The sequence below is a fragment of the Larimichthys crocea genome, chromosome VIII (genome assembly GCF_000972845.2).
Source record: "Larimichthys crocea isolate SSNF chromosome VIII, L_crocea_2.0, whole genome shotgun sequence".
Lineage (NCBI taxonomy): Eukaryota > Metazoa > Chordata > Actinopteri > Sciaenidae > Larimichthys > Larimichthys crocea.
Window position 1 is genome coordinate 16,549,143 of NC_040018.1, and position 22,304 is coordinate 16,571,446.

Below are 22,304 nucleotides of genomic sequence, written 5' to 3' on the forward strand. Positions count from 1 at the left end.
ATAAGTATTCAAATTCAGTACTGCCTTTCCAGCCACCCCCTGTGCTCCTTACGACATTGCACTGCTGAACTGTGACGGACATTCGATGGTTCTCAACTGGAAGAAGCCTCTTAAATCTGGAGGAGCACCGGTTAAGGAGTATTATGTGGACAAAAGACGCAGCGGAACAACAGTGTGGAGGGAGGTTCACATCCCACCAGTCTTAGAGAGACTTTATAAGGTACAGTAATGTCTGCTGTTAAACAACAATGGTTAGTTTTGGTTTGTCTGCATTCAAATATCAGGATCAGTTTTTGGATATCCATTATTTCACACATAACCGGCTTGTGCGAATATGAAAAGCGGATGGCTGGTTTGTTTAAGATAGCGATGATTGGCATGTAAGTAACCGTGTTAACGTTTAATTGACAGGTGGAGGGCTTGACACAGGGAGCAGTCTATCAGTTCCAGGTGTACGCAGCCAACCTGGCTGGCCTCGGACCAGCTTCGAAACATTCAGCTGACTTCACCTGTGAGGCCTGGAATATGCCAGAGCCTGGTTAGTAAATCTTCTGACTGGTTTGGTCACCAACATTAACATTCTGAACATTATTGCAGCCGCGCTCATGTCATGCCAAATAGTCTTGAGAATTAGGAGGAGAGGAGTGAATGCTCATTGAGATGTTCACTCATGCTCATGTGTCTCCTCTCTGTGTGTGTCTTTAGGTCCTGCCTATGACCTGACTTTCTCTGAAGTGAGAGATAATTCATTGCTGGTTGAGTGGATAAAGCCTGTCTATACTGGTTCTGGACCAATTACAGGCTATCATGTTGAGTACGCTAAGAAGGGGACTTCTGAGTGGACCACAGCCAATAAGACAGCTGTCAGTCACCGCTTCCTTAAGGTGAGAGCATCTTTCATATGATTTATGGTTTATTTATGATGATGATTAGTTATGATTACATACAACTAGAGTACAATGTGCTGTTCACTATAATGTTGTTCTAAACTTTCATACATTACATATGATTATAGTATAATAGTAGAATATACCAAAATATAGTGTTTTATGAATCCTGTTGCAGTGATACACTTACATTAAACTGTGTGATACTGACATCTAGTGGATAAAGTAACCAGTTGCTGGGTTAAATATGCTACAAAAAAGCTGAGGTAGATGGATATGATTGATTTTAGAATTTGAATTAAGTGCAGTCAGGTTTTTAGTCCACAAATCAACATTATATGTATTAATTTCTGAGTAATGCATGATAATAATAATGGGCGTATGACAATAAATTTTATATTTATCAGCTGCAGAAGCAGCTGGATCTCAGAATTTACTACTGCTGTCACTATCTCATCTGCAGAGTAACCTCAGAAAATATTTCCAACTATTCAAACATATTGCAGCAAAGTTAATGTCACAGTTACTATGTCTGTCAAATTTATCCAAACTGATGATTAACAGGAAAACATTTGTAGAAAACAAATCACAACTGCCTTCATCAAACACAGTGTTGTTCTCTTATTTCCTAGGTAACAGGCCTGGAGGTGGGCACTAGCTACGTGTTCAGAGTGCGTGGGGTCAATGATGCAGGAGTGGGTATGGCCTCTATGCCTTCCGACCCTGTGACTGCCAAGGCTCTGGCAGGTAACATTTAATCACAGACATTAGATGATCATACAATTTGTCTTTATCTTCACCATTTTCCATCAAGCATCTCCAAGTTTCCATTTGAAAAGACAACACAGTGAACACGTGGCTCTGCCAAGGTGGAATGATGTGCTCTATTCTTAAGTGCTGTAGGCAACATCAAATAGTATGTATAAGTATAATTAAAAAAAAACAACTGAATTTTAAAAAAACCTTTGAATCTCTGTCTGCACCTTTTTAGGGGCCGGAATTGGTGCAGTTTATTCAAATATTATTAAATATTATCACTGTGTGTGTGTCTGTATGTTTCTCTGTCTTTTTGTATTTAAGGTTCCCAGGAGGTATCCTGTTGTGTGGATGAGAAGTCCGGTGACATTGTTCTGTCATTCGAGTCCTGCCAATTGAACGAGGGCTCTCAGTTCATCTGGAAGAAAAACTATAAGGAAATCACAGATTTCTCCAAAGAAATTGTGATCAAGACCGAAGGCAGCCAGTAAGACCACACACACACACACACACACACACACACACACACACACACACACACACACACAGAGGTACTCAGATCTTTGTGTGTAAACATCCAGATTCTGTAAAAACGCATTGGTAAATCTTTAATGTACATTGTTTCTTTGTCTTTGTCCTGTCTGTTTCTGATTCGTAGTTCTAAGCTGATCTTTAAGAATGCAGACAAAGAGGACTTTGGAACATACTCAGTTTCTGTCACCAGCACAGAGGGAGTGTCATCCAGCTATTGCATCTCTGCAGAAGGTAAGATTTTACCCATCGCTGTGGCTCTGGTGCTTAACCCCCCACCCCCCCTTTTAAAAATATACAGAAATCTAATACTGGCTTTCATTTCAGCTATTTAGAGCCTAAATTGACAAATGTTTAATTCCTGTCATTGTCTTATTAGTTTCTTTTTTTTATTGTTCTTAATAAATATCTTTCATGCCTTGATCGTGAAGATTTGAACAGCTGTGAATCTGAAAAGCAACATATAAAAGGAAACTACATATTGAAGAACGAAGGCACTGTGTGGGATGAAAGATAAAAGCGATGAGCCCGTTTGATTAATTTGATCAATGCTAGCAGAGCACGTTGCACACAAATTTCTTTCTGAACTTCGGGCGGTCTCTGTGTGTGTTTTGAAACATCATCACAGCAAAGGGATTTCTGTCATAAAGGTTCACAGTATTTTTTCCAGCTATTGCACCACTATGCTACTAGGCTATGATATGTTATTCACTGTGCCTTACACTGATTGGCTCCCGTTTGGCCTGTTGGCCTAACTTATAGAATAGTTTCTAAACTCCTAGGATACAAGGTTTTATGTACTTCACTTTTATCACAGGTACTTACATATAATTTAATATGCTAACTCAGTTTCAGTGCAGACAATACATTCTATACAACTGTTTGTGCACATATCTCAACATAATTACAGCCGAGACTTCTTATTTGAATCACCTCTTCAGAGTGCATAAAAATTACATCAGTGTACTAAATGTACCATGTATTTTAGTTGCTCGTCCATGGCCATGGCTGCATGAAAGAAACAAGTTGTCTCTTTACATTTCAGAGTTGGCAAAGATGCTGGCACTCAGCTATGATATCAGACACCCAAGTAGGTACCTCTGGCTGACTCTTTCCATCTGTCATAATCTCTCTCTTTGTCCCTTTTAATCTCTCGTCTCTTACACGTTTTCCTCTGCTATGTCTTTAATCTGTCTTACCCACTCTCTCTATTTCTCAGTTTTTACCTTTCACGCCTCCATTTTGCTTTGTTCTGACTTGCTTTGAACCTTTGCACATTTCTCTTTTTTATTTGATCCAAAAAAAAAAGTCTTACCTGTTTTTGCATCACCTGCCTAACCACTATTTTCCTCTCCTGTTCTTTTGCCTCCTCTCCTTTTCTCTTACTAACAGTTTGGTTATATTATTAGTAAATAAGGGCAAGACTGTTTCTGAACATGTAACTTTCCTCTCCTCTAGTCATCCCACTGAAATCAGAGTTGGCCTATAAGATTTTGGAGAGAGGCAGAATGAGGTTCTGGCTGCAGGCTGAAGAGATTTCTTCCAAAGTCACCTACAAATTCTTTGCCAACAACAAGGAACTGTCTGGAGCCGCTGTAAGATACACTGTAGTCTAAAGCATGGAAAAATGACTTTATGGCTTGAAGATGAAAGAATTGTTAGTCTGCCCTTGATGTACGCTGACCGTGATTCAGTCAGCCGCATGTTGCCACATTAAAGCCATAATATCACACTATCTTCAAGTGCATTATGACCGCCTGTATTTTTCTGCAGCCCAACAAGATGGGTCATGACGTCGCTACAGGTATCATTGAGTTCATCATGGACCATTTCACAGAGGAGAACGAGGGGACATTTACCTGCCAGATTACAGATGGAGGAGGCAAAGGACAGAGCTCTCTGGTTCTGATTAAAGATGGTAAGAGAGGCCGGGTCTGATTTCATCTTTTTAAAACTCAGGAGCCAGAATGAACGCAGCCTGCTGAGACATACAGTACATTATGTAGTATATATATGTTCTTGTGTAGTGTGTGTGTTTGGCAGTAGACTTATTGCATCTGAGGCTCCATTATGTATGTATGATATGTATATCAAATGTATCCAGCTGATAAATAGTACTAGGTAGGTTTGATGCAGTCACGTTGCTTTTTATTACCATTCTCATGCAGGACACCGTTAGCTACCTAATCCACTGAAAGAATCTATAGTAACTACTGGCAACGCTTTGATCTTTTAATTATTCTCTGTTTATGTGTATGTGTACACAGCTTTCAAGGCAGCGCTGGCTGAGGCTGAATACCAGAGGAGAGAGTACATCAGAGTCAAGGAGGGTAAGAAACACAAAACACCATCCGCTTTTTAAGCTTATATGAGCTTTACTCGACTTAGTCCTAGACAAGCACACCACTATGTTGCCTGGGAGACAACTAATCAAATCAGTGAGAGAACAGGAAAAAGAAACTCCAGGAGTTGGAGCCTTAAAATTTTAAATGGAACCATTTCAAAAAGCCTGTTACATGAGCAAATAAGTCCTAAATTTAAAAATGTAGCTATAGCTACTGTAGGTGCACAATCAAATGCACAGTGGAATTTTAAAGCTATACTTAACTAATGCACAAGGCAGTTAGTAGAGCTCATACAATCAAGGTCCGTAAGTAATTTGCTTTAAGCTTCCCCTTTCTCACCTTCCACCACAGGTCCCCACTTCAGTGAGTTCCTGACACTTCAGATCGGAGACGACTGTTCTGTCAGTTTGGTCTGCAAGGTAAACACAGTCAAACTCAATAATTATTGAATATTTACACTCTAAACAAATGAGAGGCTGACTGTTGGATGCGACAATGCCCTGTAATGATTAGGTCCAGATTGAAAATAACCAGAATTATACTGTCAGGATTTGGTTTTGGCTTTGTTAGTATGAAGGATGTAATTAAAATGATTTTAAAAGGATTGCTTCTATCCATCAAGACAATCTGAAGCTGTCATTTGTTTTATCTGTTTCGTAGTTTTGTCCAAATAAGACCATTTTAAATAATGTAGGAACACAACAAACTGTTAAATATGCTGTAAATGAAGTGGGTGAATGTTGTGATTGATGATACACAACTTCTTATCACACATTTGCAGAAATAGCCTCCATTTGTAGTTGGTGACAGTTAACACTTATATTCAGTAAAAACAACTACAGGCCAACGTTCTCAACGAGGGAAAGAGAACGTTTTTAATCCAGATGTTGAGGTATCTCCTGGTCTTAATAAACCACCAACTGAAACTAAACTTTACACATATCAATCTGAAGTGTGCGACAGTAATGGCATATCAAACAGTGAGTTTATATAGATGATTTTACCCGAAGAGCATCTCTAATGGATCTCTTATACTTATAGTGTTGGTTGACATAAAAAAAAAGACATGCAACACATGTAGCTCCTGGACTTTTAGAGGCAGATTGATGACATTTTTGGGTGCATCTGAATTGGTGTGACGATCTGCTAAGCTACAAAAGAAGCATAAACCTTGAGAATCATGTTGGATGTTATCATGCAGGTTGCTAACTTGAAGAAGGAATCGCAGTTCCACTGGTATAAAGAAGACACAGAGATCATCCCTGATGTGAAGCCTGACCTGGGATCAGGAGTCTGTAAACTGCCAATTAAACTGGTAATTGCACTTCGGTACTGTTAATCTTGTGCTTCATGCTATGAAACCATGTAGCACGATTTCACAAGTCAAAGCAAAGCAGACTTCACAATTTGTTCATGTTTGTTTTGTTTCTTCTCCAGTTTTCACTGAAGACTACAGGAATTTATAAGGCCATCATCAGTGATGACAGAGGAAAGGATATGAGCCAAATTGACGTCTCTGGAAAAAGTAAACGCATCTGTCATACTCAATTTATCTCACTGATTATTTGAGTAATTCACTGACTTGCTCGCTGGCTGGGTGTCTAACTGAGTAAGAATAAATAATAACCTGAAGTATAAAATACCATTAATAAGTACAAACTTAAAAAGAACTGAATGCTTATTAATTCTTTTAAAAGTGGGAGACAGGAAAAAGTTATATGGTCCAAATGTATATACTGTATAAACTAATGAATTTTTAACAAACCCTCTAACCCTGACCTTGTTTTTCTGACTCGTGTATAGTAAAATAGTTCTTGCCATGTGACTTGATCACCTGCTGGCTGTATTAAATCCTGAGAAAATCCATTTTAAAGTTCCTGTAAAAGTTTGTGCAAAATAAACTTTCGCAAACTAGTACCCTGTAGTCGTTTGAACTTGAACTTCTGTGTACATTTTAATAACAGAACTGAGCATTTCTGTCCTTTTGAGATCATCTTTTATCCCCTCCCTTTTATCTGTATTGGAGGTTAGTTAGTATTTAATCAGACCTTAAGGGAGAGAGTAGCTGATGGATACAGTTTTTCAAACCTTTTTGCCGTTTTATCTATTGGGATCAAACGAAAGAGCAGAAATATTCAGTGAACTGGTTAATAAATGGCAGCAGGGGTGCTGAGTCACAGGGTATGGAAACAGCTCGTCTCAAAATAACTCTATGTAGCAAATACCTACATGTTTCAATTAAAACGTTCCTTTCCTTACTGGGATTTGAATGCAACCACCAGAGGGCATCACACCATTCTCAATCCTCTTGGCTCTCTCCCTGACCCCATGTTTCTCTGCCTCTCTTGTAGTCTTTGACGATGCCATCAACAAGATCAACCAGCTGGCTGGTAGGTATCTGACACACACACACACACACACACACACACACACACACACACACACACACAGGCAGAGAGGTGAATACACAGATATCAATTATGTCACTAACAGTAATCCATATTAAAAACAGTACTAAACGTCACCATCAGCCTCTACGCACTGAAGGGATCAAGGGCAAATTATCTAAAATTAACACGGCACTATCAAACCACACACGATACAAGATTTAGATCCATCACCAGGCTGTTACATTTGTGTTTTAAAACCCTACTTCTACATACACACTTATCAGCATGTGGCAGAAGTTGTCATGCTGGAAGCATTTGGCCATCATGCCATCATGTGGTGAAATCACTTTAAAATTCTACCGCGCTGACACAGTGACAGTGTGGAGGAGCATCTTACTCCTATTTTAAGAGACAGTCACTTGACAGCTCTGCAGCAACTGTTACAGCGGTGGTTGCAGAGGAGAAGAGGTTTCATTACTGTGATAATGGGAAACCATGGTGATGTGACCAGGTGGATGACACACTTGTACACATGTAATGTGCAGTGAGCAGCGTCCCACGCAGTCATAGTGTAGTTTAAAACTCCCCTTTAGGTATAAGAGCTTTAAAAACAAAAAGTTAGTAAAGCTTCTGATGTTTGAAGCGTTTTATTGAATGCAGCATAGAGTCTGCTTCATTAGTACAATTCTGCTCTCCGAGATAGATGAGGGTAATGTAAAAATGGAAGTCTTAAAATGGATACTGCAGTCATGTACAAATGGCTGCAGTTTAGATTCTATTTGATTAGTTCTGAGTCAAAAGTTGCTCTCCGAGCAGCTCCAAGAGAGGCCAGGTTATCCAGCAGCAGATGGAAAATGTCTGTCTGATTCTGATTTCAAATGTGCCCTCAACAACCTCTATCACCTTCCATCACCTCCTCTAGGAGCCAGTGCAGCAGAGCTGGTGATTAACTGCACAGCAACAGGCATTCAGCTGCAGTGTCACATGAAGTATTACACCTCAGAGATGAACATCACCTGGTATCATGGGTAAGAAATTAAAACTAATAATACCACTATTACCGCTACTGCTACTGCTACCACAACGTTAACTACCAAGGAGAAAAGGAAGAAAATAATGGCACCAATAACTCCAGTGTTTGTAGTCATTTTAGTGATTTTAGGAGGAATAAGTCTGCCTATAAACATGCTGACCACAACACATCATTTTGCTTTTCTCTGAAGTTAAACCACCAGGAGAGGCAAAAACAATAAGCCACATAATAATACCTGTGATGGCTGCTGGCAAGTGTTTTCATTATCCTAGTTATTGCAGTAAAATTGACCTGTTTTGTGACAAAATCACACCCCTATCATTTTCTATAAAGAAGCAAGGTTTTTCGGCACTTAAAAGCACGCTATCGTACCCCGGAGATTATTAAATGTGCGCAAGAGGGGGAACAGAAAAACGAAAGCGAGAGAAAGAAAAAAAAAAGAACGAAGAGAAATATGAAGAAAGAGAAAGATGACAGGGGGTAGTAGAGCTGTTATTCAATTACTCAAGTAACAAAAATTACAGAGATTAGATTTTTCTTTTTTTACCTCTCCCTGCTTTTTCTATGAGTTTGTGTGAGAGAGTGACAGATAGTAAGAGAGAGAAATTGCTATCCCTATGCGTAACATTAGGCAGGCATGTAAACATGATTTTCCATTACCTCTGAAGCAGGCTTCAGCAGCTCACACACATACATCCACACTAACCTCTCCTCTCTTCTCCTCTCTTCTCCTCAGTGAGACTAAACTCTCCCACAGTGACAAGATTATGATTGGTGGAACCCCTTCTATGGCAACAATGGAGGTATTATTGTCTCCTGTACAATGCTGAAGATTATATGTATCTTAAAGGTTCAGACTGTGATTAAGGGGCTCTTTTTCTTTTCTTTTTTTTTTTTTACATAATATGGAATATAATATTTATAACTATGTTTTTATTATTGTGTAATCACCTGAAAATAAGGATTGTTATATTTTTGTTATATACATAACAATTCTTTTATAAGCCTTTTATAAATATTTTAAAATAAAAATAATTTCTGACAGAGTCCCCCATGTTGAACGGTCATATTTCTACACTAGCCCAAAACAGACAAACCAACCACTGGCTCAACATAGAGCATTTTGTGTTTTGCGGCCAACAGAATCTCTGAATCGTGCTGGGAATGGGAGGGTGAGACGAGGGGGTTGTAATCATGAACTGCACTGCTATATGCCACTAAATGCTACACACTGGCCCTTTAAGTGAATCATATATGGCAGTAAAGCCCTGCAGACTGTCGCTCGTCTGTGTTACTTCAAAGCCTTCAGAGTGCCTTTGTAGAGGTGATACCAGCGCAACTTGGAGATAAACCTTTAGAAGGGGTAGCTAATGAATAAAACATCACACATTTTAAAAGTCATTACACTTAATTTATTAAACGGTGTGTCTTCCTTTTGTGTTTGGTCACAAAGCTTGATAACTGTAATTACCAAGTAGATAAATGAATCTTTTCTAAATCATTAATTTAAGACATACAAGTGGAAATAAACAATTGCTTAATTGGTTGCTTCACAGGTGATTGAGCCCATCGAGAAGGATAAAGGAAAGTACTCCATCATGATCACTGACCCTGAAAACTCACATAAACGCACCCTGGACCTCAGTGGTGATGGTCAGTACCTTCTCTCTCTCTCATTTGCTCACTCTCTCTCAGTGTCACTCTTTTTTTTTATTGATATTACAGTTACAAAGACGGGTACCCACTTGTTTTTATGGAGCTCTTGGTTTCAATCTATAGTTTAAGACTTTGAAGTGATACTTCAACCTTTTGAGTATCAAACATCATCCTCATCCCTGCCGGCTGTAAAAAGTTTGTGGTTTGTTATTTATTTATATATAGTGCAGCTTGAATTCACGTTGGATACATTGGAATCCACTTGGAAGAGGTTTTCATACAGATCAGTATCTAAAGAAAGTCCTCAAAACACTCCTGAAGTATAATCAGCTTCTTCTCTGTCCTTCCATTATGCTTAAAATTGGATAAGTGCACTGCTTTCACATTGCATTATTTTCCCCCTCAAGTTCAGAAGCTATGAACCGGTGTGTTTAGTTTAACTGAAAAGCCGAGCACTGCAGCAGTTCTTCATGGAGAGTTTTTAATGGCTACATTTAAATCAGGGTTGAGTTTTTCATGCTCAAAAGGTGGATTTCAAGTGGAGCGTCACTTTAAAAGAATCGAAGGAGACAGCTAGTGCAAACACTGACAGTGAAAATTGTTTTGTTTATGTCCTCTACAGTATATGAGAAGGCCTACGCTGAGTTCCAGAAACTCAAGTAAGAACTGCACTTGGATATCTATTTCTTTACTTGTGTCTTTATGTCAGACTAATAACTCACTGTTTCCTTCACCCGGTGATGATGCCCAGGATACTTTCTGTTCATGTACTGAAAACAATATTCTTTATTCTTGTTTTTTTCTTAAATCGTAAAGCACATTTATTATGGATAGATTTTTTTTTTTTTTAACTGAGTGGTTTTGATTCAATTTGAATGTTAACACAAAATAACACCTTATATTTTAATCTCTACATTTAAAACTTTTTGCGCACTTGATCCTGGTAGGCATTCAATTTGATGGGTCAATAAACAGATCAGTCTTTTGATGCCTTTACTAAGTTCCCGGGGGGAAATCAAGTCCAAGCAAAGAGCAAATTGTGCTGAGCTTGTTGTATGCACCGGAGGTCAGAGCTTAATGTATATGCCAATTATTCATGTGCATTTACACATTGAATGGCTGCTCTTGAAATGTTGTGTTGAGTTATTATATGGGTTTTATATACTTGTCTGTACCAGATAGCCTGCATGTTTAGAACCAGTGTACTTGTAAACGCTGTAATCCTTTAAGTAAACAGCTGCATTTCAATTTATGAATGGTCAGAACGGCTTCTGTAGAGCTCACCATTTACTAGTTGAACACTTAAACATTTCAAAAACTACATTGAATTCACAAACCCAGCGCTTTGCTGTATGAAAACCCTCAGCCTATTATCATTTTAGATAAAAAATCAATGTTAAAAATAGAAGTAGTCAGGTAGCAGAGTCCTTTTGGGTCCTTTGGCTAATTGGGCCAAAGCAAAACCCCACACACTGAATTTTGCAAATCCATTTAGAAAAATCAATTGAAACACTAAACACTGCATGCAGAGTGGAAACTGTCCAAATCCCTTTTCAAATTAACATTCAAAGAGTCACATTTAAGCACAAGAATTTACAAACACATTGAAACAAGTGACACCCTGTTGCCCTTTTGATTGAGCATCAACATGCCAAGAGGAGAGCAGAGTTCCCTCAGCCATCTGGTCCTGGGGCTGACCTCTAGTCCTCCCTTGCTGCTCCGACAGCACTCACCCAGTTACGACAAAGTCATTTTTTTTTTCCATAGAAAAGATCCTGTTAAGTCTCAGAATAAACTACAGTATAATGAGGTTTGGCTCTAAACCTTGATTGCCTTGTGGCAAACAATCTGACCACTGCTACTGACCCAATAATGGAAAAGATGTGGTCAGTGAGCAGGGCCAGATGGTGGGAACATATTATAACCAAACTTGGCTAAACTACATTTACAAAACAGGGTTGCATGTGATACTCTTGATAATTATTATTTGTTGATTCCTTTATTTGAAAGTCAAATGAATACCAATACATTTGAGGTCACAGTGTATTCTCAGTACTCAGATTGTGACATGACTAGTCAGCTGTATGAGTAACATCTCTAAATTTTCTTCCTGTGTGTTTCAGGGCTGAGGCCTATGCTGAGAAGAGTGAGTTTCCCCTTTCATTCTCTTTGTTTCTTTGTTTAATTACTTTCTACAGATGCTTAGAAAGTTTAAAAATGTTCAGACATTGCCCCAAAAAGGCAGTGGTTGTGTAGTTGTATCTCATCATCAATTATTCATATAATAACGGTTTGTTTCAGACCGTGGTAAGGTGGTGGGAGGACTGCCTGATGTGGTCACCATTATGGAAAAGAAGGTAAGTATTTTAAGTGTGTGACTGTGTGATTTTAATTGAAAAAGCTGTACATGATTGTCTAAGAAGTTATCTTCTGTGCCTCTTGTAGACCCTTAGTTTAACATGTACAGTGTGTGGGGACCCCAAGCCTCAGGTCTCATGGTTGAAGAACGGAGCAGATGTGGAACCTGATGATCAGGTAAATGTTTCAGCCACACTACCAGATAATAGACACGTCAAACAGGGCCATGTTCTTTTCTCTGGTTCCTATCTGCCATATGCTACTGCTGACTCTTGAAGCTGTGTACTCCATCCCCAAAGCCAGCCCCTCCTTCCTTTCTCAAGATTAATTACCTTATTAATCAGACACAATTGCAACAGTATGTTTCTATTAACTTGTCTAGTGATACTATGGGGTTTCCACACTCAGCATGTCTCTACTTGATCCTGTTGTGTTACTCCCGGAGGCTTCGGCTGTGTTTAAATATTTTGCTCAATCTTTGCACATTCATATGGGTAGCATCCTACATGTATTGCCAAAATGCAATGTGCAGCCATAACAAGAAGAATGGTTTTAGTATCATGGTAAGACATGAAAACTAATATGAAGTGATGGAAAAGTACATGGGAATATTTCAGGGAATATTGAGGTGGTACTTTCTAAGTAATGTATAGCCAACATCCTAAATTATACACTTAAGTTCCATGTTGGAAATTGAACTGCTGGAAGTCTTTATGCAGCCTTCTCATGTAGAAACAAAGGGCCTCTACCTGTTGGAGACCTCAACACCAGTTAACAATCCCTCACTGGAGGGATCTTCATACTTTAGGTGAGGTCAGCATTATCACCACACCTCTGGATCAGTAACAACAAATCTACCTCTCATAACTCATTGACCTACTTGCCAACTAGTGTTAGTTTACAGTCTATCCCTAGTCAGTGGAGACGTTTTCAACAGCATCAGCATCCTGTGGCTTCTAACAGCTTTGAAGATTTGAGTTTGAGAAACCCTGGTCCAGGTGGAATATGTGTTGAAGTCTGCTCTCTTCTTTATTCATTCCCTCACCTGCTAATAATCTGTCAAAAACAAGAACTGACGTCCTTGGTGATGTGTTTTCCAAACCCCAGGAGTGTGTCTCCCCTAGTGAGTTACCATAGAGGCTACTGAAGATATTAACAGGAAAACACACAGAAATATAAAACCCTGATTCCCAAAAAGTTGGGATGCTTTGTAAAACTTAAATTCAGCCCGAAGAACATGACATGCATGGTTTCTAAAAACGTGAGCTCAGGCTCAGAGAAGTTGGTGGCATTTTGTTAACGCTGCTGATGGTGATGGCTTTAGCTTTACATGGTAGAGTCTTACCTTGCATTTGTAGAAACAGCGATGAACTGTGTTTACCGACAGCGATTTTCTAGAAGATTTTCTAAATTATAGTGACACAGTTCAGTGTTGGTGTTTGGCCTTGTCCCTTACGTGCAGAGATTTGAGTGTATATATTTACCAAAAAACAAGTTATTTAGGTTAAACATTAGATATCTTGTCTTTGCACTACATTTAATTAAATATAGATCATAAAGGATTTACAATTCACGCTTTTATTTACATTTTCCACAGCATCAACAGCATTGAATCAGGGTTGTTCACAGATTCAGAATATTGCACATAACCATGACCATAAATTAATGTAATTAATGTGCACATATTGTATGGGATTTCTGTGCTTTGAGCACCATTATTACCACCAGAACAACTACAATAGCCTAATATGTGTTTTATACAGGAGCTACCTTTCATTACTCAAACAAAACTAGAAACTAGCAACCCACAGATGAGCCTACATCAGTGTAATAAATGAATGCAATAATCCTAGACCATATAACATGTTAATTAGAAAAGGGCCATCAATTAAAGATATAGGATTTTTTTTTTTTAGGTCCATTTGATTTTTAGGCCAGTAGAGCTTTTAATTTCTCAAAATTAAAAGCAAGTGTTTCGCTTAATAGGAATGTAATTAGCCTGCTACAAGTGCCACTCCATAAAAATGTACTAATGTCCAGACCTTGCAAATGAGTGGGCAGGTATGAGAGAGGGAAATTAAAATACTGTAGTCTCCTCTTTACTACTCACATTAGATCGACACAAGTGTGCTTCAACTCTAAAGGCTTTAAACATCAATCATTTTGTTTTTGTGCTTTCAAGAAGTACGTATTGAATTCGTTTTTATTGTCATTTGATTCCATCATATTTTGGTCGAGCTAACAGGACTCAGCTTGATAGACTGGGACAGATCATTAGTTCTTGTGTCCATCAAGCCCATTTAGCAGTACTCAGCACATGGCAATCAAAGCTGCTCTGACTGAAAGATAAATCAGATTTTAGATAACGTGAGTGTGATGTTTTAAATGTTAAATCATGCTAAAGTCCCTGTGCTGCCTGTCTTGCTTTTTTTTTTTTAACCTTTGATGTCATATTTCAGTACGTGGTCTCCCTGGACCAGGGAAAGTTTGCCAGTCTGACGATCAAAGGTGTTTCCATGGAGGATTCTGGCAGATATACCATGATTGTCCAGAACAAATACGGCGGCGAGTCTGTGGATATAGTGGTGAGTGTCACTGATGCGTACCGAAAATTACGGGATTTACTCAGAGCTGGGAAATTTTTCTGACCATCTGTGGCACAACTCTTGTCCTTTCATTGGGGCCTTAACAGTGATACATTTTCATGATCACACTTGTGTGTAACTCTGTAGCTCATATTTGACCTTGTGAGTTTTGTCCAACCATGGTTTGACAGTTTTAACATAAATATCCCTAGAATATAGAAATAACATGAACTATACCTAGAATACTCTTTAATTCAGACTCAGAATGATGTGCTATAGCACTTTATTTATTGCCATAGGTACAAACAACAGAGTAAATGCGTGCAGGAAAATGTCTGGATAGTGTTTACATGATTCCCTCTTTCCCTCCAGGTCAGTGTGTACCGTCATGGAGAGAAACTCCCTGAGGCAAAGCCAACTCTGACCCCTAAAACAATCATCCCTCCCAAGCTCCCCATTGAGATCCCTCAGCCCAAAACTCAGCCTGCTGCAAGCCCCGCCCCCACTGCTCCTAGCCCCGCCCCCCCCAAGGCCCCGGGAAGAGGAATAAAGAGTCCCACTCCCACTAGGAGGAAGTAAAAAGCATAACATATCATAAATGATGAAGAAACATATTCACACACTGCTGCACTTGTAGACCACACAAGCTTTTATTGGTATTCTCTATCCGGGCAAATATTAACAGCATTAAATGAAATGGTGCTAACACACTTTAAATGTTTTAATTCAGAGAGTCAAGGAAACCCTGATAGCTAAAATAATAATAACTGTCATAGTAAGAAAAAAAATAAAAAATGTATTACTGTGATATGACTGTATGAAAACAAAAAAACCCTGAAATGAATCAAAGTATAAAACTAGTTAATATCTGAACATGACTAAATTAAAAATGAGTTTAATTTAATTGAAATGAAGTGAAACTTGAATAAAGTTGAAATTTGATTAAAACTACTGCTGGAAAAAGAATGAAATGTGTTTCAAATTGACACTGGAATGTAACTGAAGCAGAACACTTTCACGGACAGATACTATGTATGTCTCGCTAAAATAAAGGGTACATCTGCTTAGAATGCTTAAAGCCTCTCAGGGTTACACTCACTGTCTCGAAACATGTTAGAACAACAGAAGACATGACATAAAAAACTTGATGCTTTAGGAACAATAGCTTTAGCGTCTTATTTTTAATTGATGCCTGCATTTTTGGCGTGCAACTTATTGTGCTTTATGTGGCAGTATTTCTTAATTCCCCCCCTCACACACCCTCACACACCAGTACCACCACCCTTTGAAGACAGGGCCAAGCCAAGTCGTGGTGGCCCTGTGGAGAGAGGTTGGCCCACTCTGCCAAAGGGAGGGGCGGTTCTGCATGTGATCAATGGCTTGGCTCGGTTTCATGGTCGTGAGACGTGTTTTCTACATGAAGGATTTAATTTACATGTTTCAGAAAATCTCCTTCCTGTAATGGTTAGTGCAGGATGTTGATGCACAAAGCAACATAAGCTTAGTATCACAGCTCCAAGTCACTGCTACATCCAACAAGATGAATATTCACGCTTTGTAGTTTTTACCTTCCTTATGAAATAAAGCTTTCACACGGAACATGTTAACACAGGTACAGAGAGGAATAGTCTGTACGAAGCTATTATTATGCTCCCACCTCTGTCAACCAATGACAGAGGTGGGAGCAGATCTATAACACCGTCCTCTTAACATCACCATGGTGAGATATCGAACATGCTAAAGTTCATCTGGCAGTGAATCACCACTTAGTAAACTAGAGCCGTGGAGCTGGACTGTCACACTAACACTGCTGCCACTGACAACTGTCATAACCAAATTCTGCTTAATATTAACTCTGACTGTTAGCACCAAAACATATTTTTGGAAAATCTATATTCATTCTACCTTACAGCTAAATATCAGTTATGTACAGTCCTCTGGGTCATCAGCCAACAGCAGAGACAGAGATGTTATGAGTAGTCAGTCAGGTTTAAAGTGCAGGAAGCAGTGATGGCAGAGCTGATGAAAAAGATGGCTGATGAGATTTGTGGTTCATTAAAGCTGATGAGAGGAGAAGTAGCAGACGGAGAGGAGATGGGGAGGGGAGGAGGGGGTAAACTCATTGTTTCTGTGTTTGCTGTTGCTAATAAAAGAAAGAGATTACACTTTGCTGAGCCTGTTTATTCATTCTGTCAGAGAGAAAGAGACTGAGAACAAGAGACGGATTGTAAGAAAGTGAGAGAACGGGAATAATGCAGAGACTGAAAGTGAGACTGTGAGGTTGCTATTGTTTTGTGCTACTCTTGCTGCTGATGTGTCTGCTCTGTCGGTATGAGACGAGTCTTGTCATGCTTGTTAACAAGTGGAGAATGACTTGAGTGACTGAGTGGAAAGGAGAGAGATATAGTAAGAGGCGTGCTGTTTGCGTGCGCTGTTGTCATGTTTGTAGGACGAGAAGACGCATCTCATTGTGTGTTTAAGTGTGAAAGGACAGAAGAAACTGACTGAGACAAAGCGTGTGTGAGAGATGAATGTAGATAATTCAGCGTCGCGTGGCAATAAAGGACTTCTGAAGTGCAACAGAGGAAGACGAGGAGAAGGAGGAGAAGAAGGAGACTTGTGTGTATTAGAGACAGTGATGAGGAGAGATCGGAGTCGTTTTGATGTTTTCGCTGATCATCTGCTGTGAGATCATTTTCTTTCTGACTTTTTAATTAATTTTCACATTTTTAATCAACATAATTACAGAGAATTCAAATGTTACCATGACAACCGACTTGTGATTTCAATAAACTTAGGAAAAGTACTCATCTCTGCGAAACACGCAGGCAGCCCTGTGCAATTTGCAGGCGCACAAACAGATGCGTACATATAGACACACAACAGAACAGCGCACAGGAGCACAAGCACACACAAACACACACAGTACATGTACACATGTACACACACACTAACACACACACACACACACACACATATAGATCGCTGCTATCTAAATGGAATAGCTAGCCAGTACTGATAGCATGAAATTGTGCTTCCAAATATAACACCGTGTCATTGGAGTGTGTGAGTGTGTGTGTGTGCGTGTGTTGAGAAACAAGAGTACAGAATATATGCTCTTCTACAGTCGTCCACGTGGGGGCACTATGGTAACACACACACATTTAGACACCATTACTCACTTTTAGGCACATGCATGCACACACACACGGATAGACAGGCCTGTCCTAATTAAAGCGGCGCTGTTCAAACAATGAGATAAACTAGGAGCAGAGACATTTTGTGGGTGTGCACTGACACAGCCACATTTTAAAAATACTGCTATTATGCACAATATCCATGCACACACACATTTTTTTTAATTTGCAATTTGCATTGTGTGGGTAAATGCTGACGATTACTCTGATGATGATATTGATTACTGCTGGTTTTTGCCCAAAAAAAAAAAAAAGAAAAAAGGAAGAGGAGGAGCGAGGTGCACAGAGGGGATATGAGTGGAGAGATAGGAGGAATAAGGAAAGGAGGGAAGAGAGGAACTCATAAAGGACACAGAGAGAGGAGAAACAAGCGGGATGTTATTCTGCGAGCTTGTCACGATGTTTCAGCACAGATGATCGTTTCTTTATTTTACTGTGAGTAGAAGGACAGCTATAGGAGGAAGGGAAGGAAAGTGTACTGCAAAAAGAAGCCGGGGGGGGGGGGGGTGAGAAGAAGGGAGCAGTAGAGTTGGTGTGGGAAACACAAGGAGAAAGTGGAAAAGAGGGGAAAGACACAAAAGGTGGGTTGCTTAAACCTGATGACTGACTCTGAAGTAATTTGTATCAGATACACATCTGTTGGCTTTCACCTTTTTTGTCATGTGCACCTAACATCCTCACACTACAGTCAGACAGCAGTGAGGCTGTCACACACTTTTCTATTATTGAAATTACCCAATTGATTCGTCAACCGTGTCAGCACCTCTAATCTCTCAGCAGCTCTCGCACCATTTTAAAACATCTGTAAATGCTAGATCCCAAGTCTGACATAATCAAGACAGCTGGAACGTGTTTGCTCATTCATGAGAACGGCAAAAGAGTGAATTTGTAAACCCCTGACACTACCAGATAAACCTGGCTGACCACCGGTCCTGTCTAACCTATGCCTGGGATTTCCCTTCAGATTGGTGGCAGATCGCAGATCTAGAGTAAATCAACCCAGTAATCCTCCACTGTGCTGCCAGCTTTGCTACTGCAATGCTGGTTCAGTGAAATACAAATGAAGTAATATAGACAACATGAATGTCAAATTGATCGAGAATAGAGCAACGGACAGGAACAGAGGTGAGGAGCGTAAGACTGAGAAATATAGAGACAAAGGGCAAAAGGCAGCAACGATAGAAATAAAGAGTTTTTAAAAATATGTGAGCAGGATAGATGGATTCATGCTGTGATCTTGAGTTTTTACTGCAGTAATGTTATTTGTCAGAAATCCCTTGTGTGTCTTGTCACATGTTCAAAACGCAAAATTTGTGTATGGAAAGGCCGCATTTAAGCATTCAAGTGAAGAGTGACTCATCTTAAGAAGGAGGCAAGCTTAATCTTCACATCTGGTATCTTTCCAGTGAATATGTTTCCCCCTCTGCAGGGAAGTCAGGTAGCTCAGCTACACAGCAGTTCCCCTAAAGCTCGTAGTGACTCAGTGTCTGGCTGTTGGAGACTTCAGCAGGACAGATGTTTGACAACATAGGGGCTTGGATCTCCAGTCCAAGGACAACATGCCTACTTGCCATTCCACTCGGTAACCCCAATGCCACTCTGCTGGGACACTGTGGTCCTGTACACACATTAAATCTAGAGGCATTGTTTGTGTCAACACCATCCAATGAATCACGGCATGGTGGCTCGTTCTTTTACAATAGAACATGCAAGATCTTTCCTCTTCATGTTCCCGTGGTCTTCCCCACATTTCTCTCACGTTAGAGACATGAAAGTTAGCTTCATTGGAGTTTTTAAATTGTTCACATTTATGAATGTGTCGTCATCTGTGTCTGAGCCCGTGTCACTCTGGCCTCAATGGGAAGAGAGAGCGAGTGTGCAGAGAAAATAAATAGCTGTTTGTGAAACTTCCATTCAAACTGCCCTGAAAAGACATTTCCATGAGAATGGGAGTCAATGAGAATGATGTGTGATTTTAACTTCAGCTGCTTATTCCTGACTGCCTTTTTTTTAAAGATGGAAGACTCCCCTCTGACAGCACCATTCTCCTGCATAGCTAAATTACTACCAAAAGAGAAGTCAGTATTATCACACTCAGTCTGTCTCTGAGCCTCTAACGTGCATCTCTTTACTCGCTATTCCCCTTTTCTTCCTCTGTTTCTTCTCTCTTTTAGTCTCTCCTCCCTCACTCCTTTTTTCACTCCTTCTCCAATCACTGTGAAATTGCAAGGCGGCTGGTTGGGGACTTTTCTGACGGAGAAATTTGGCTCCGATCAGAATCACTAGTGATCATTCCTGCATTCCTTTCCCAATTTAAAACATTTTGCAGCTTCACAGGCACACCCACCCAGACAGCCAGACATACTCACATTGACACTTTGCAAGTCTCCCGCCCTCTCTTTCTCTTGTGCACGCACACACACACATGCACACACACAAATATACACACACAAAACACAAATCAGACCTAAATGTGTTGTTGCTGGTGATACTGGCGAGGTGCCAACAAGCAGGAGCACATACAGTTTGCCTCAATGACTTCAGTTAGCTGAGAAAACAGATGAGAGACGAGAGAAGAGACGCTCTGGGAGAAAAGACAGCGATAGGAAGGCAGATAGATGGAGTGACAGTTTAGCAAAGTGTATTATTAAAACATGAATAATATGTTTATCCTGGTGCATATCTATGTTGAACAATGCATTATTATGCACAGTCGCACAATAATATGCCTTGTTCCTCCCCAAACTGCATGCAGATGAATTTTGAGCTCCCTGGAAACAGCACAGTCCCTGATGCATGTCAACATGTCGAAGGCACACAGACAAAGAAAGCTGTCGAATCTGATGGCAATTTTCTTCTTCTTCTTCTTCTTTTTAATGCGTAGGGGCCAGCTGTCTAGTTTAAAGTATTATGTGAAGGCAGCACACCAGGTTTGCCTCACCTGTCTGTTGCAACCATCAGATGTTCATCTTGACTTTTTGCGTCAAGCTGCCGGGGCACAATGAACAGCTGTCTGCTCCTCCTCGGGCTAAGGGGCATATTCAGAGGAAGAAGCTACATCGTAATCAGCCACTTCAAATTCAACTTTTTACCATCAAGCCATCAGGTGCAAGGAGAACAGCCAAGAGTCATGGGCATTCTTTATTTTTTTGATTTTATGGGTACTTTTGTTAGTCTTAACTCTGCACATTTACACCTGCTAATACATTTGTCCTTTTTAAAATTATGAAGACAGGGCTTTGAATTGCAATGGAGTATTTCACTTAGCCCAGGATGCCCAGGAAAATTCTGACTGAAGTAGTTGACCAATGTCAGGCGATACCTTGCTCAGCATTTTCTGGGCTCTTGAAGGTAACACACCTTCAGCCACTGCTCGTAGTCCAAAACAGAAATAACTTTTGGTGGAGTAGTAGTTATAATCATGGTTGTTGTTGTAATTGCAGTATTAGTAATTGCTGTAGTAATAGCTGTACTAGTAGTTGTTGTAGTAAATTGTAGTAGAGTAGTTCACAATGTGATGCATACAACTGCTTGTACTACTTGGAAAAATAACCATATCATGTAAATGGTGGCCTACTTGTAAGGACAGTATGTGAGGTCAGAAGTCCCATGGGTGAAACACACCCTCTGGTAATGTGAAGTGAGCCGCTTAAGTCGACCAGAGAGCCGTTACTGCTGTGTGAAAGTATGTTTTAATATGCATGCCTGGACATGAGAGTACAGTGGTTGTAGTTCTGACCTTACAATTAAAGGAAAGGACTCTTGCCCACAAGGTCCCGAGGATCAACTTCACCAGTGGCAGTCTAATGAGAAAGACTGAAATTTGCAACACACCTGCTATCATTGCATGCTTTATATGTCTGTGCCATTTCTGCTACATGCAGGTGTATTATGTGTGCAGGTGGTCTTGCATGTATCAACAAAGTTTTTGTTTTCAGGCAGCTTCATGGCCAGTAACATTCTGTCTATGTCTCATACTGTCTTTCTTCAATCTTACATCACTCTGTATCCATCCAATAAACACACAAAAAAATTTGTTACAACATTTACGATAAAAGCCATCTTGTTGTCTCCGCTCTCTAATCTCCCTTATTCTCTCTCTGCTGTATAGATTTTCTTTATGTTTTAAGGCATCGAAGCTTTTAAGTTCTATTAGCTTCACTCAAGGTTAATTGTACACAACCAGGTTTCAGATCTGCAGTGTGGTTTTAAATGAAAACTTTAATAATCCCAGCAGAGACTTTACAGAGACTTTACAATCTTCTCACCGTCTGAACTGTTGCTAAGCAGGTAACATACCCATTCCAGATTTCATTTTAATGTTTTATTGCACCGGTGATCTGTGCAGTTTCTGCTCGATCTCTTGACACTTTTTGAAGCTGATGTTAACTGAATCTTTAAGCATCCCAACCACTGTAACTACATTTTCTCCCTGCTGTGATCAGGAAGAAGCACCAGTGCTGAGGGCCTGAGAAGACTAAGCACATTATGTATTTCGTCAGGGAGGTACCAGGTCCCTGTGTTGCCTCCTGGTTGCACAGAAACTCCTGTTTTGGGTTTTTCAGC

General features: G+C 39.9%; 1 protein-coding gene across 2 annotated transcripts in view; it reads left to right on the plus strand.

The window, feature by feature from the left end:
- myom2b (myomesin 2b) overlaps window positions 1-15,608 on the plus strand; it is a 29,189-nt gene extending 13,581 nt beyond the window's left edge. For both annotated transcript variants that reach the window (XM_010741956.3, XM_019254332.2), the window contains 23 exons: window positions 33-220; window positions 412-538; window positions 706-884; window positions 1,520-1,634; window positions 1,968-2,130; window positions 2,302-2,408; window positions 3,220-3,264; window positions 3,633-3,769; window positions 3,948-4,092; window positions 4,442-4,504; window positions 4,871-4,938; window positions 5,721-5,834; window positions 5,957-6,044; window positions 6,871-6,909; window positions 7,832-7,937; window positions 8,679-8,745; window positions 9,499-9,595; window positions 10,221-10,257; window positions 11,722-11,744; window positions 11,900-11,955; window positions 12,044-12,133; window positions 14,416-14,541; window positions 14,914-15,608. In XM_010741956.3, the coding sequence (XP_010740258.3) occupies window positions 33-220; window positions 412-538; window positions 706-884; window positions 1,520-1,634; window positions 1,968-2,130; window positions 2,302-2,408; window positions 3,220-3,264; window positions 3,633-3,769; window positions 3,948-4,092; window positions 4,442-4,504; window positions 4,871-4,938; window positions 5,721-5,834; window positions 5,957-6,044; window positions 6,871-6,909; window positions 7,832-7,937; window positions 8,679-8,745; window positions 9,499-9,595; window positions 10,221-10,257; window positions 11,722-11,744; window positions 11,900-11,955; window positions 12,044-12,133; window positions 14,416-14,541; window positions 14,914-15,120 (2,387 nt within the window). In that variant the 3' untranslated portion in view covers window positions 15,121-15,608. The remainder of the gene's footprint in view (window positions 1-32; window positions 221-411; window positions 539-705; window positions 885-1,519; window positions 1,635-1,967; window positions 2,131-2,301; window positions 2,409-3,219; window positions 3,265-3,632; window positions 3,770-3,947; window positions 4,093-4,441; window positions 4,505-4,870; window positions 4,939-5,720; window positions 5,835-5,956; window positions 6,045-6,870; window positions 6,910-7,831; window positions 7,938-8,678; window positions 8,746-9,498; window positions 9,596-10,220; window positions 10,258-11,721; window positions 11,745-11,899; window positions 11,956-12,043; window positions 12,134-14,415; window positions 14,542-14,913) is intronic.
- The last annotated feature ends 6,696 nt before the right edge of the window (window positions 15,609-22,304 follow it).